Source organism: Gavialis gangeticus, unplaced genomic scaffold (assembly GCF_001723915.1).
Source record: "Gavialis gangeticus isolate Ggan-Ray unplaced genomic scaffold, GavGan_comp1, whole genome shotgun sequence".
Lineage (NCBI taxonomy): Eukaryota > Metazoa > Chordata > Crocodylia > Gavialidae > Gavialis > Gavialis gangeticus.
In genome coordinates, this window is record NW_017729030.1 from 16378010 (window position 1) to 16393516 (window position 15507).

At 41.2% G+C, this 15507-nt stretch overlaps 1 protein-coding gene across 3 annotated transcripts in view; it reads right to left on the reverse strand.

The window, feature by feature from the left end:
* Positions 1–293: 293 nt before the first annotated feature.
* The window catches only part of ZGRF1 (zinc finger GRF-type containing 1), a 59059-nt gene continuing 43845 nt past the window's right edge, over positions 294–15507 (reverse strand). For 2 of the 3 annotated variants that reach the window (XM_019521983.1, XM_019521984.1), the window contains 11 exons: positions 14311–14425; positions 11888–12147; positions 9684–9843; positions 8581–8658; positions 7523–7670; positions 7087–7214; positions 5434–5557; positions 3992–4168; positions 3714–3848; positions 2742–3003; positions 294–829 (listed from right to left, as the gene is read on the reverse strand). In XM_019521983.1, the coding sequence (XP_019377528.1) occupies positions 678–829; positions 2742–3003; positions 3714–3848; positions 3992–4168; positions 5434–5557; positions 7087–7214; positions 7523–7670; positions 8581–8658; positions 9684–9843; positions 11888–12147; positions 14311–14425 (1739 nt within the window). In that variant the 3' untranslated portion in view covers positions 294–677. The remainder of the gene's footprint in view (positions 830–2741; positions 3004–3713; positions 3849–3991; positions 4169–5433; positions 5558–7086; positions 7215–7522; positions 7671–8580; positions 8659–9683; positions 9844–11887; positions 12148–14310; positions 14426–15507) is intronic. The other variant, XM_019521985.1, reaches the window with a different exon arrangement.

The following is a 15507-nucleotide window of genomic DNA, read 5'->3' on the forward strand; positions in this document are numbered from 1 at the left end:
TGTTAATTAGTATATATTAAACAAAACTATCTACTACAGAATACTTTGAGGCAGCCTATTGTCAAGCTTTTGCCATAATAAAGACTGATCATTTAGACTTACTTTGTTTCCCAGATCTACCAGCTTTTGATAGAACAATATTCTCCCTCCAGAATTAACTAGGTAGCTTTCCTTAACAGTTTCTGAACATCTGGTAGACCTTGTCAAAGTCAGAGTTGGAAAATCTAACTCAATGTTAATCTGTTCTCTTTACTCCACTACTCTATTTGATCTCTGAATGTATCGGTAAACTACTGAGAGACAGAAGCTTTGTGGAGACTCTACATTTTGTCTTTTTCTTTTCTTTTTTTTTGGTTTCAATTGATTGCCATGTATAAATATCAGGTTTACTAATTTGTAATTGCCCAAAACAGCTCCACAACATTTGTGTGTTATGTCTATTATCTAAACCAGTGTGTTATGACAAATAAATAATACAAGTCACGTTATTCTAAGAGACTGCAGTTATCAGGCAATTTACTAGATACATTTTTATTTTTGTTTTTATTCATATAATCTCTGAACTAAATACAAAGGCATTAGCACAGAAATATAAAGCAATAACAAGCAATTATTCCTTGTAAAATACAAATAACTCATTTAAAATATACTTTGTAATTTACATAAATACACAATTTTTATACCTCCTTGTTTTGCGAAACAGACTTATCGATTAATTTTTCTTTTTGCTTCTCTCTTTCTTCCTCTTTCTTTCTCTCCAAATAATATTGAAGAATGTTGTTTAACTGCCTCTCATACTGGCTTACATGCTGTAGTCCATTCTCTGTTCCTAAAAGCAGTAATAAAGGACAATTAAACTTCATCGTAGAGCATCAATCATATAACCAAGCTGTCATAATGAAAATATCTAATTCATGAAATGCTCCAAAAGGAAATGATATCTTAGCCTTGAACAGTTATTTTCTGCAAGGAGCTCAACTAATATAAACAAACAAAGCATTTCTTATGATGCCAACAGGTAGTTACTAGGGGCACGTGAAATGGGCCCTGTTCAATTCGGATACGGCCTGAATAGGGGACAGTGATGCAATTCACTGATTCAGATCACTGTCCTGGCTCAATTTGGCCGAATCGGAACCTGAAGATTTAATGCCGATTCAGAGAATCAATGATTCAGACAAACAGAGCTTTAAATGTTTTTTCTACATATCTCGAGGTACCAGGCACAGCTTGTGAATGCTGTGATGCTGGGGCGGATGGAGCATCCCACAGGAGCGTGGGGTGTCCCACCGCATGCTCAGAGGCAAACCCAGAAGTGGCCTGGAAGTAATTCTGGTCCACTTCCGGGTCTACCAGGGAGCATTCGGGCTCCCCCCACATTCCCCCAGCTCCACGATCAGCCGCGGGGGAACCCAGGTGCCCCCCTAGACCCAGGACGCACCAGTCACCGAGCCAAGGGGTACAGGGGGCCCCCCCACCATTTTTCCTGGCAGACCCAGAAGTGCTTCTGGTCCACTTCCAGATCTGCTGCCAAGTGCACTGGGGAGCCCCCTGTGCTCCTGTGGGACACTTCATGTGCCCCAGCATCACAGCATTCAGAAGCCTGCTACCTAGAGCTATGTAGAAAAAACATTTCAAGCTCTGTTTATGTCCAAACTGCCAAATCTTTCCAAATCAAAATCGGAGGGTTCCGATTTCGAGTCGGAGAGATTAAAGGGTCCTCTGATTTGATTTGGATTCAGAGATTTGGCCACCAAATTGGGCCAAATCTCCACCAAATCAAATCAGGGACTGAAGCTTTGCACAGCCCTAGTAGTTACACTAATCAAGTGAGCAGAACTGGTATCTGATCTTCTCTTGCAGCAGTTCTAACCTTCTCCTCCCGAGCTGTGGGCTTCTATAGTAACTCCTAACACTATAGTGCCTAGCTGTTTATTGCGTCTTATTCGTGGCATGATAAATAACTAGCTCAGGCACGGGAATCAAAATCTCAGTTTCCATAAAAGGTCTTTTCCCTTTACAACTTCAAAGAAAATTTTTAAAACATGATATAAATAAGTAATGATTTGGGCTTTGAACTCTGTCCCACTTCAGCTAGGACAATTAAGGTGCCAATGATATTTCGCTATTAACTATTTTGCTGCTCAAGACCTGAAAAAAAATGGACGGAAGTGTCATAAAGACCTACAACAGTCTCTGAGGTCACTCCTCAGCTCTGGAACTCCCTGTCCCTTTAGGCCTCGAACAATCCAATCTTGGACATCTTCTGGACAAACTGTAAAGATCTTTCTACTTGGAAAAATGTTTAGCAGGCAAGGCTAGCCTGGTATACTGTTTAGGGGTTTGGGCTGGGGTTTGAGCTGCAAAGTTCATAGAGGCTTCAGGCCCCTTTACCAAAGTGACTCCACTCTGACTCTGTGGATGAATCTCAGGGGGTCTCACAGTGGATTTTGTTTCTTCTCTGCACCAAACTGATTCTTGCAGAGGCAGAGAAAACTGCTATTAAGACCAGAGCGTCTTCCCAAAAGAAGATGAGTATGAAAACTCTCTGATTACCAGATAACATTAGAATTAAGAGCAGCCCCATAACTGAACATTTATTTCTGGTTGCTATAACTAATATATTTTGCAGATAAACTTTGGACATTTAAATAAAATGCAGAATAATTTATTACAGCAATAACAATACATTGAAAATTAAGACATGTGGCTTTAAATTTTTTTAAATGTTAGTATTTTACCTTCACAATGGTGAATTACTCTTCCCCAGAGTTTGTTCTTACTCAAACAGCCGAGATTTCCAATAATCAACAAATGTCTTTTTGCCCTTGTCAGTGCAACATTCATTCTCTTTTCTGAGTCTATGAATCCAACTTGTCTTGTCCTCACACATGACAAAACAATAATCTCTTTTTCTGCTCCTTGGAATGCATCTACAGTGGAAACTTGGACAGCTTTAATTTCATGAGCATCAGAGTGTACACCACTAAGTAAATTATTAACCTGTGGAATAAAGAGCATGGTCAAATTGGTTTCATAATTACGCCATTCACATGTTAGGCATGACTAACATCCACATTCATGACTAACAAAAATAGTGATGAGTCTTCACTTAATCTTATTAAAAAGATGAGAAAGTGTAACTACTGAACATGCACTTCAGTAGAACCTCAGTTAAATGAACTGAGCCAGACTTTATGAGGACATGGTGACAAATACATACAACTCCCTGTCAATATAAAGTACCATCAACCATGATTCCATTCCTGTCATAAACATCAATTCACAACAGATCTATTAATGAAAAATCAGTGAGGTTCTATTGTATTGCTTGTCAGTTTTCTACAACCCAGGCTAGGTGCTGGCGGAAAAAGTGAGCCCAAAATTTTTAGACAAAAAACTACTAAATCAAATGAATTTGAATTAAATAATTTCTCTAATTTATTTATTGGCAAAGTCAAACAAGCTTAACTCCATTTGTGTAACAGGAAAGCAAAACTTTGATCCGTCCACTCAGCACTTCTTCCTCAAATCTGAATCCTGAGTAAGGGAAAAATCTAGATTGCTCATTTCCGAGACTGACTATTTATAACAAGACTGGCTTCTTCCAAAGGAGCAAAACTATAAAAATCTTTACTCCTAATCTAAAAACCTAATTTTAAGAAAGAAATAAATAGCTTATTGAAACTTCTTTTGAGGTGTGTAGCCCATACCTTATTCATCTGTGATTTATATAGTGTAATCACACCAATCATGGACCCTTCTATTCCACTTGCAATCAGAGACTGGATAAGCTTGGCTGAAAAATAAGCTTCTGCCATGTTATAAAAGCTGTTATCTCTTTCAATCTGAGGATAAGAAAAAAGACTTCTAATTTTGCTGCAATGAATAGTGTGTCCAAGGACAATGCAGAAACTTTAAACACAAGACGGAAAAACCACAAGTCAAGGTATCTACCAACTAGTGCAAAAGTTATTTAAATAGGTCTTACCTGCTCTGCTCCATTGACATTATAGAAACATAGTGTTGGAAGCCAATCCAATAGAGGACTTCTGTCCACCTCTGAAATGCCATCCAACAGATTTCCTTCGTAGAACAGGTCACTGGCTACAGCACTAATAGCGGGGTGACAGCGATACTGCGTCCTAAGAACTACAGCATCATGACCCTAGGGAATAACAACACAGGAAAGAAAATGAAACACATTAAAATAAATAATTCATAGTCAAACTGTGGTAAAATTACATCAAATACACACAGACAGCAATGATTTCTGTAATAAGTTAATTCTTACTTAGACTATGGTTAAAAGTAATGGCACTAAACTATTAGGATTCATAGGTTACAGTCCTGCAGATTTGTGGAAACTGCATGCACATATTGGAGGAGAGAAACTGGGAGTGCTAGTAGGAAAGTGATGTTACACTCAGATACAATGTCAAGTTTGTATTTACTGATACATCATGGACAAAGAAGCTAAGTGAAAATGTTCAAAAAGCCTGAGGCAGAAGTGCTCAAAGCACCCTAGATTAGTGCGGGAGCAAAAAGAACTGATGTTCACCGTTATGGAGGTTGGGGCACAGAAGTGACCTGCACTGGCTGAGGCCAGCAAGTTGTAACTAAGTCTAGAAAATTTTATCCCTAAAGAAATTCATTCCAGCAAGTTGAAAGCACCTGAGAAAGTGAGCATATAGGGGGTGTTTTTAGTTGCTCCCCCCAGCTGGTGGCTGTCAGCAACAGCTGGGGGGGAGGGGAAGGGGAAGAGAGGGGAATGCTGCCATACAGGCCACCTCCAGCTTGCTAGCTCAGGTCCAGTCCACGTGGCGGGGGACTCCATTCCCCACACCCCCGCCTCTTGACAGCTTCAGCTCGGACCCATGCACAGCTTTTTGCCATGCTAGGAACTGGGGGTGGGGTAACAGAGCTCCCCTGGCACATGGACCCAGCCCCCATCCCCCCCATAAGACCCGAACAAGCTGGAGGGGGGGCACCCACACAGCTGTGGGACTGTGACCTAACTTGAGTAAGGATGGGATGTGGTACAGACGTTTGATAAAGCACTCTAACCTAAAGTGATTTTGTCTGATACCACATCCACCCAGAGCAAGATCCACCATTTTTAAAGCACTCTATGTGCTGTGAATGTCTGTTCAGTTATGGGTATAGAGCATTTCCTGTGTGCTTACTATGTGATAAGTGTAAGCTGTACTTATCCATAATATCTGTATCAAAAATCCCAATCAAGCCATTTTTTTTAAAAAGTTACCCTCTCAAAATAACATTTAAAGCAAAATGCAATCATATGAACTCTGCTGCAGAGAATATCCAAAAGAAATCCTGGCTCCAATGACGTCAAAGACAAAGCTCCTATTGACTTCAGTGAACCCAGGATTCTATCCCACATCTTTTAAAAGACAGCTTAGCAGTACATACCATCAAGCAAAGCCGGTCAAAGAGAGTCTGTTCCAATCCATTTTCATGAGCACTTTCAGATCCTTGGATAGTTGGTGGTAGCTGCTTCGGGTCTCCAACTAGGACCAACTTTTCACACTGAAACCTACAATGGGTATTTCAGACAAAATACAAAACAGTGACTCTAGATCAGTGGTTCTCCACCTTTTTAGACTCAAGGCCTTCCATAAGTTTTCTGAATTTGGCAGTTGAGAACCACTGTTCCAGCAACAAAATTAGGTATTTCCATGTCCTGGGCACAGAGCGGGGGGGAGGGCGTTGTGCTAAGAGCGTAAGATGGGTGGGGAGGGCAGGCAGAGTCTTATCTGCTATAGTGTGGGCTCTCCCCAGGGGCTGCAGGCTTGCAGTTGCCTCAGACTCATTCATGCTCTCCCTCCATTAACCCTCACAGGTGCCAGGATCTGCAGGTAGATTCTGGCTGCAGAAACATTTTCACAGCTACAACCAAATTAAAGTTAACATGGGAGCTGTTGCTGGACAGTGGGCGGCTGGAAGTCAGGCTTCAAGGGGCAATTCTGACTCTGGCCAGGCTCAGCCCCTCTGAACAGCCAGAGCAAACAGCCTGTAGGTGAGCCTGTGCTAAACACAGATCCCCTGCTCTCACTCCTGCACCTCCACAGGGAGCACTGAACCTCTTTCAGCAAGGGGAGGCAGGAAGTGTGCTGACCACTATAAGGAAGTGGAGAGGAAGAGTTTTATCTGTCAGGGCTCTTCTTACTTGAACAGCAACAGCTTGGGCATGGACACGGGCATGGGCTGCTGAGAAGCAGGCAGTAGGATGGGCTCCCTGGGGCAACTTCTGGTGCCACATTAATCTCCCTACTCCAGAGGCAGGGCTACACCTCCCATGGCAGAGCCTGGGGGTAGAGGTTGTTTTTCCATCCTCTTTCCCTCCCCAGAAACACTGCTAAGCACTGGACTGACCAGCTTCTACAGCCAGACAATGCAGAGCTGCCCCTGTTGCAGCAAATACTCCTGCTGGGGAGAGGGCCCTCTAAGTGGGCACCAGGGCTAATGCCCTGTTTGTTCTCCCTTCCCCAGGCCACTTATACCACTGCCCCCTGTCTGCAAAGCAGTGCTCTCTCCATGGCTAGTGCCCAGGCTCATGTCCTGGTTGGTCAGGCAGAACTGCCCCCTGCACCTTTGTTTCCAGGAATGGACATGATAGACAGACCAGGAGCTACAGCAGAGGTCTCCTGCTGCAGCACCTTCCCAATCCACCCTGCATGCCCTTCTTGGAAACCAAGGTATGCCAGACAGTTCCACTTGGATGCACTGGAGCTGCCAGCTGTATGGCTCCCCTGAAAGTCACATGGCACCCTGGTTGAAAACCCACTGCTCTATATGTAATTTGAGCTACTTCCATATTTATAAAAATATGGTTCTTTATATACTTAGTAGTTTGTTTTGTGCTGGGTTCCCTGCTTATGGAATTAAATGGACAGCAAGTGCACCCATTCAAGAGGAGAATTTAACCCTTAATTAGTCTTGCTTTCTAACAGTCTGAGAGTCTGAGTTAATCACATTCTTTAAAAAAAAAATCTAGTCATTATAGAGTTGCATTGCCATCACCTAAATACATCTCTGAACAAAAACATAAAAGACTGACTATACCTGGCAATGGGGAGCAGAGAAGTAGGTTCTGTCATCTGACTGCATTCATCCAACACCACCAGTGGAAACTTAAGGTTATTCATACAAGGGAATGGGCAAGCAGCACAGGTTGCTCCAACCACTCTTACCTTTGTCATGAGCAGAAAGGAAGAGAGAAGACAGATTATTCAATACAATCTTTACAAAATAGATAATTGACAATAGAGCATTATAAATATAGGCACTTGCAATACAGATAGTACTGCATTATCTAGATAGTGACACTGAATTCCAGCTTCAACTAAAAACACCCCCTATACTCTCACTTTCTCAGGTGCTTTCAACTTGCTGAAATGAATTTCTTTAGGGATAAAATTTTCTAGACTTAGTCACAGTTCACAAGTGTCCCTATCAGTGGTCCAAATATTCACTCTTTCTTAAAACATTCTGTTGGTACCTGTTGCAATATAGCTTTATTTGTTCCCAGCTTGTGCTGCTCAATACTCTTCCTCACATGTATCTTTTCTATTGGTGTTAAATCTTCTTTCATCAAGGCAAGCAGTTCCTTTAATTGTTCATTTTCACTTCCTGAGCCAGCATGTAAGCTTTAAAAGACAGTATTCATAACTCATATGGCAAAATAATTATAACTGATTTTTGAACTCAGTGAACATGCAAGAGTGAAATAATCATGTTTAGTACTTCAGTAGTGCTTTATAAACTTTAACTAGTTTACCCAATACTAAAGTGAGATAGGTAAGTATTATCCCCATTTTAAACTGCAAAAAATGATATGTAATGAGTGAATTGTCCAATGATTGACTTGATGAGTGAACTTTCCTGGGAGCTGAGAAGAAACTGTAAACTATGACTGAACACCTCTAAGTCAGAATCTCCTCTGAACATAATTATACAACAGTACCATGGAGCATTGGTTGACTGCAAATAGCAAATGTATACCCCCTGTGCAAATTAAGCAATACTCAGCTGGTGATTCTGAGTAGCTAACAATTTTTTTCAATAAATATTTTCAAACTATGCTGCAATTCAATCTTTTATATGCTGTTTATATCCATTTAAAAGTTAGCTTAAGCCTAAGTGATAAGTGGACAAAGCCAAACAATTTTATACTAATATAACTCTAGAAGACTGTTATAGATGTAAAACCCATAAGCCCAATTCTCTCCACTTTCTCAGCTCTACACTCATGCTCACCTCCCTCGACTGCTTATCACCATCAGTAAAATCTTTTCAGCCCTGCCTCCTTCTCGTTATGTATTTTCCTATCCCCTGAATCTGTTATTTAAAATCATTCATTCTGCTCTCCCTTTTTTCACTCAAAAGTTCTATCTCTACTCAGCAACAGATCAACACTGCCCCACTATAATCAACAGTTGCTGAAAAAACACATTACAATCATGTTTCCATTGCTTTCACATTATATTTCTTACAATATTATACGCTATTACCAATCCTATCACCTATCCAGTGCCCTAAAGAATTTAACATGCTTACCTGTGTGGAAGAATTGGCTTGGCAATTTTTCTAATACTTCCCACTCGGATAAAGTCCTCAAACCCAAGGTTGAGTAGTCTTTGGGGAAAGAAGAACACAAGAGACAAAATTTAATGTTTTAATGGAATAAAATGAGAAACTTGCATTCAAAATACTATTGAGAGGTTTACATCCAAACACTTGTTAACACAAACTTTTTGCAGTCGATTTATCACATGAAGTAATGCAAGCATTTTATGTAGTACAAAATGCAGTTACTTCATTTTGACAGCTGTAGATGAGTTTTACTTGTTATGCATCTCACAGGAGTCCTCTTACAAGAATTCTATTAATCTCCGATTATCTTATCCCTGCCCCTCCATTCACACTTATCTTCCAGTCCTACAACCTTTATCATACCTTAACCTCTTCCAACTTCTTCCCAATGCTTCTAGTTTTCCTTCAAAAGTTCTACTCAACCCCAAATTAACACAGCTCAAATCCACTTAATATTCTGTTCACTGCATATATCAGAATACACAACTGACTGTCACCATGACAGTCTTACCCTACCTTCCCTACCCTCTTGCTAGCTACACTGTCACCCATTTAAAGTGTGTTGTGTGATCTGCCCATCTTACTTTGTGGTGTAGTTTGCTAGTAACTTCATAGAATCAGAGAAAAGTAGGGCTGGAAGAGACCTCGGGAGGTCATGTAATCCCTGCCCCTTTACCCTACCTTCTCCCATACTTGATATCCCAGTTTCACACAAGGTTCTTCTCTTGTCCTCTCTCTAGAGCAGGTTCATCCAACTGGCAGCCCACAGGCCACACATGACCCACAAGGGGTTAACATGCAACCCACAGACTTCCAGCCGGCAGCCACCATTGCTTTTGTGGCTGCAGTGGTTGGGGTCTCCAGGCTTCACCTCTCTCCACTGCTGCTGTGCCACTCCCGAGAAGGATGCAGCGTGCATCTTTTCCATTGCTAACCAGCTGTGCTAGTTGGGGGGCGGGGTAGGGGCGGCAGACCTGGGACCCAGATTAATCTTTACATGGAGATGTGACATATTTGCTACCTGTGGAACATGCACGCCCAAAGCATCTTAATTCAATATTACCTACCCAAGAAGTACCCTGTCAACAGCAACATTAGTGGAAGCAGCAATCAAAAGCTTCCATGGAGTTGGCTGTGGGCCCTTAATCACTTCACTGCTTTCAAAGAGTTGTAGCAGGAACAAGACCACAACAGACAACAAATAGCTTTTTCCGGCTCCAAAAACACCTATTGTTTTAGAAGAAAAATACAAGGTCACAAATGAAGAACTTCAGAGGACACTTCATTTAACAGCAATGTAATGAAGTGGTTTTCTGAAGTATTCAAGTGAGACTTCTATATCAGGGCTTCCTTCAGAAGCATAATCACTTCATGAACCACACACAGAGCTAGGGAACATGCTGACCTGGGCTTTGAGTTTATCATTTGAAATGATATGGAACAGAGCAAGGATATACAATTATCTGGGCTGGAAGGACACTTAAGGTGTTTTAATGAGCTGCTATGGGTGGCAAGGGTGGTGTTGACCCAGCTCAGTGTGATGGGGGGCTGAATCAATTGGTACCCTACCTCCACTGCTGGGGGCACTGCACATACTGGGTGGGCAGGGTCTCCACAGAGACCAGCCTGAGACCCCCCCCGGCAGGGCACACTTGGCAAGGAAGATGGGATGGGGTCATGTTCAGGAGGAGAGCAGCTGGGTCTGGGATCGCAAGACAGTGGCAGCGCAGGGCCAGGGCCTGGGACAGAGCCATGATCCGCTCCCTGCAAATCCCTGCAGGGACAGTAGCCAGCCCCTGCCTGTGGAACTGGAGCCCGCAGAGAAGTGCAGAGAATGGATCATAGCTGTGTCCAGGCCCCAGCCCTGCGCTGTCACTACCCTACAATCCCAGTCTCGACGCCAGTCTCAGCACTGACCCCCACACACCTGTGGCCCCATCCCATCTGCTCAGACCCTGCCAACTGAGATCCTTGGCTGGTCTCCATGGAGACTGTCTGCCTGCCTGCTATCTCTGTCCAGCATCCCCAGTGGTGGGTTTGGGGTGGACTGAGAGCAGCAGCTGGGCAGGATCCAGCTGCCATGCCATCACAGCCCCACCGTGCACCAAGGTGTAGCAGGATTGGCCACATATGCCATGGTTTGGGATGCCCTGACAACTGTGCCTACCAGGGCCAAGGGACCCACCATGAGCCAGATAAAATCCCTTGGTGGGCCAAGGGCCCACGGGCTGTATTTTGCCCACCCCTGAACTAGAGGGACAAGTAAACCAAGTCATTCTGACAACCAAAATAAATATGGCAAGCCTGAAGGTCACCAAAGTACAAATTATTTCAAGAAATGAATGCAACAGGATTGTTTGCAAAGTGTGGCTTTGCATCATGTCTTGAAGTACAGAAAGGGAATTATGGAATCGAAGAGATGACTAATATTACTCATAGATTCATAGATGCTAGGGTCAGAAGGGACCTCAACAAATCTTCAAATCTGACCCCCTGCCTAGGCAGGAAAGAGTACTGGGGTCAGATGCCCCCAGCCAGATGCCTATCCATTATACTCATGGATAATACTCTTTATAAATACTCATTATAAATTAATACAAGCAGCATAGATGGCTGTAAATGTTCAATGCATAATAATTTATTTTTAAATATAGATAACTTGACTCAAGTGTACTGATGTAACATTATTTTTAATGCCTTTATTTTATTATCCAAATAACTAATGGGTCCTGTTAAGAATGGGAAAAGACATCTCTCTGAACTGAAGATTTTGCTAACTATTTTAGACACAATGCAATGAAAGGTAAAGATAGTAAGGAGGCAAAAGTGATCAAGGACAAGGCACAATCAAGAAAGTTTCAGGGTTATTTAGCAAAGCCAGTGCACAGTATGATGCAGGAAACGCTCATTATTTTGTAAAGAGAAAAACTGATAGGAGTATGTAAAAGTTACAAACCCTGATTCTGCCACCCTTCAGGACTTTTTAAGAAAAGGAGGGGGCCTGGATTTACAAAAGGTGGTTGATGCATGGGGGCAGGGGCATAAGGACAGCTCTCTCTTTCTATATTGTATGGTAAGTGTACACACTTAACAGAACAGAACACCAGTCTATTGGCTTAGCACTGAAAGACTTTAGGTCCAAGCGTTTCACTTGCACTGGCATAGATCAAGTAATCAAGCATCTTTTTGGACATGTGTGTGTGTGCAATAAAGGAGCTAAAGGGATAATAAAAAATAAAAGCTTTAATTTGTATAACTCCTCATTATTTACCATGTATGATTGTGATGGGGTGGACCTGCTGTTCTTCCTTTTCTGCACTGCTTTCAGGTGAAGACATCATCTGAGCTATTTGAATCAGTGCTCTAGCTTGATCCATGTTCAGCTGGAATTGCTGGATCATCTTTTCAGCCAGTGCCAGTGTTACTTTTGAACTGAGTAACCCCCAAACCATTGAACATTTTGTATTCAAGGCTGGTGGAATAAATTTCCTTTTGTTGACTCTATTATTTGCATGTTCGGTATTGAATGGCCTAAAAAAACCACAATAGCCAAAAGAAAAGTAAAGTTATTTCAAACTTGTTGCTACAAAATGAGTCAATGCACAATTTACACTATATTAATCTTACGTGCATACACACATATACACGCATGGGAAAGTACCGTTCTAAGGGAGAAAAACATCACAGTAAGTGAGAACTGGAGCATGCTTTAAAATAAAAATGGTGGAAAAATTATTTCATTATTGCGGTCTGTATTAACATCAACATAGAAAAAACAGTATTCATACTAAAGTCACTAAAATCTTTATATGGCTGCCAAATATTTTCAAATAGTATTACAAATAATGCAAATAAACATTTGGGCTAGAAACTAATATATAAAGTGTGCTTTAAATAAAAAGAACAAACTATAAAATGATTGCTGCTTTGACTCAATAGATTTTCTGTTTGCTAGACAAAAGGGTGCCTAGTTTTAACACATGGGTACGAGCACCATCAGTAAACACCACCTTACAGAATATTAGGAACATATTGTTAGTTTGATTTTTACATAATTGAATGAGGGTCATCTGAAATTTGGGGTACAGATGTGCTAACTTGTGTACACTTGTACTGTATGTATGGTTTACCAAAGTTATGGTCCACAAATTACCGTATGGCTATAAAACTCAGGTTTTCTATTCAAACTATAAAAATTACATAGAGGTCATTAAGTATATTTTAAATACATAAGCTCCCTTCAAAATAGTAAACTAGTGGTGCCCAATCTTACAGCACCGTGGGCTAGATGTGTGGCATGGGGCCAGTCTGTGGGCGTGATCCCACACCAGCCCTGCCCCAGATCTGGCCACAAAGCAACTGCATACACCAACCCAATCTGTGCCCAATAATTTAGCACACAGGGCCACACTACCTGGCCCACAAGTCCAGAAATTTGGCAGCAAGGGAGCAAGAATAACACTGACACCACGCCCCGCTACCAAATGTCCAGACCCATGGGGAGCCCTGCAGGCCAGATGACAAAGAATCATAGAAAATCAGAATTGGAAGGGACCTCAAGAGGTCACCTAGTCCAACCCCCTGCTCAAAACAGGACTATATCATCCCAGCCCAACTATACCATCCCAGCCAAGGCTTTGTCTAGCCGTATTACAAACCTCCAAGGAAGGAGAGTCCACTACCTCCCCAGGTAATGTGTTCCAGTGCTTTATTACCCTCCCCATGAGAAGGTTCTTCCTAATATCTAACCTAAACTTCCCTTGCTGCTACTTGAGACCATTGCTCCTTGTTCTGTCATCTGCCACCACTGAGAACAGTCCAGCTCCATCTGCTTTGGAACCACCCTTCAAGGCAGTTGAAGGCTGCTATTAGATCCTCTCAGTCTTCTCTTGTGAAGACTAAATAAGCCTAGTTCCCTCAGCCTCTCCTCAGAAGTCATGTGCCCCAGCCTCCTAACCATTTTCATTGCCCTCTGCTGTCCTCTCTCCAATTTGTCTGCATCCTTTCTGTAGTGGGAGGCCAAAACTGGACACAGTACTCCAGAAGTGGCCTCACCAGTGCTGAACAGAAGGGAAAAATCACTTCCCTTGATCTGCTGACAATGCTTCTACCAATGCAGCCCAGTATGCCAATAGCCTTCTTGGCAACAAGGGCACACTGCTGGCTCATATTCAGCTTACTGTCGACTGTAACTCTCAGGTCCTTTTCTGCAGAGCTGCTGCTTAGCCAGTCAGTCCCCAGCCTGTACCTAGGACATGGTTCCCCAGGCCAAATCTAGCCCCAGGAATGTCTTGGTTTTTAAATTCTGAGCAGGAGTATCAGCAACCCCCAGACAAATGGAACTTAAATCAATGAAATCAAATTAACAGAACTTTAAAAGTTGTTCTACTAAATGAGTGGTCATTAAGAAACATAATATTATAATCTCCAGACTATAAGGAATGAGTTGCAAATAAGTCTAAACCTTTATTCAAATCTTAAATGAGATTTAAGCAAGAGATTAGTTTTCACCCCCAATTCATTAGATGTGAACTAACCTCACTTCATTTATTGAGGAACAATATAATCCTGCTTTAAATTCTTCTTGGCCACTTTTAATACAGATATCCCAAAGGAATACTTGCTTGTTCTTTCCACACCTACTTCAATCTGTATATGAGCAGCATCATGAAAATAGTAATGCTTATTACTTACATTTTTAGTAAACACTGCAGTATTGATAAACTATTTGGATTGAAGTATTCCTGCATATTTCTCAAACAGGTGAGCTCAGTGCTGGCATTACAAACCAACAAAGCATGAACAATCACTATGAAAGATAATAAAGGAAGTTAACAAGAATGGAAGTCAGCCAGAGAAAACAGTCAGAATTCCAAAGATATTGCATACAACTCATTTCTAGGGCTAAGTAAATACTTGTCATCTAGGAGTGATTTATAACTTTAGTAGGAAACGCTTTCCAGGATCCAAATTTGGATTAAAAACCACAGCATTTGCTCTAGTATTTTAAGGAAACATTTCAGTGGCTTTGGAATGTAGGAAATGAACTTTTGAAAGAGATCTAATTCATGCTATGAACCCTCAAAACTTATCCTCTCTCATACAAAATTCTGTTGCCCATCAATACATCATCTGTATTTCCATTTTTAAAAATCTCTGATCATAGTGGCTATTTTTCAAAGCAGTTTTTGATCAGACAAATAGGTTATAATTTCTCTTAGCATATAGAGACAAAACAGTGTTATGTATTCTTCAGATCAATTTTAGTGCATTGCTTGTTTACTTCTGTGGACTAAATCTGAGGGTTTTTTGTTTTTTTTAAACAAAGTATGCAATGTAGTATTTTACCTAACAAATGTATAATAAAATGACATGATGATCACAAAATCTAAAGTTCACTTGCAATGTTTTCCAGGGTCTTCCCACAATAGACAGTACAGTCTGTAAATGTGGTCCCGTCATCTGTAATAGTGATTGCTACAGCTAGAGTCACAACTCTTATTTTCATTTTAGTCTTTCTTCAGTTCAAAAAGAACAAGGAACTGAAAGTTTTCGCGCTTGATCTCCATCCAAAAATTTCTTTTTTTTTTTAAATCATTAGCAAATTAAATTCAGTTATTTTGTTAACTGGTTAGCTAGACTGCACTTTTTTTGCTATAGAAATATAAACAGAGTTGCTGACTGATACCATAAAAGTAGCTGAAGTTCAAGATTCGGTGATTAGGAAAAATTGATTAACATTTCTCATATATACAGTATTTACCTGAATACAAGCCAATCCTGAATTTAAGGCAACCCATCAATAATTAGATTGGAAATTATTTTCCACATATAGAATCTAATTATTGGAAGATTGTTTTAAATTTGTCCCATCACTGCATCGGGGAAAGC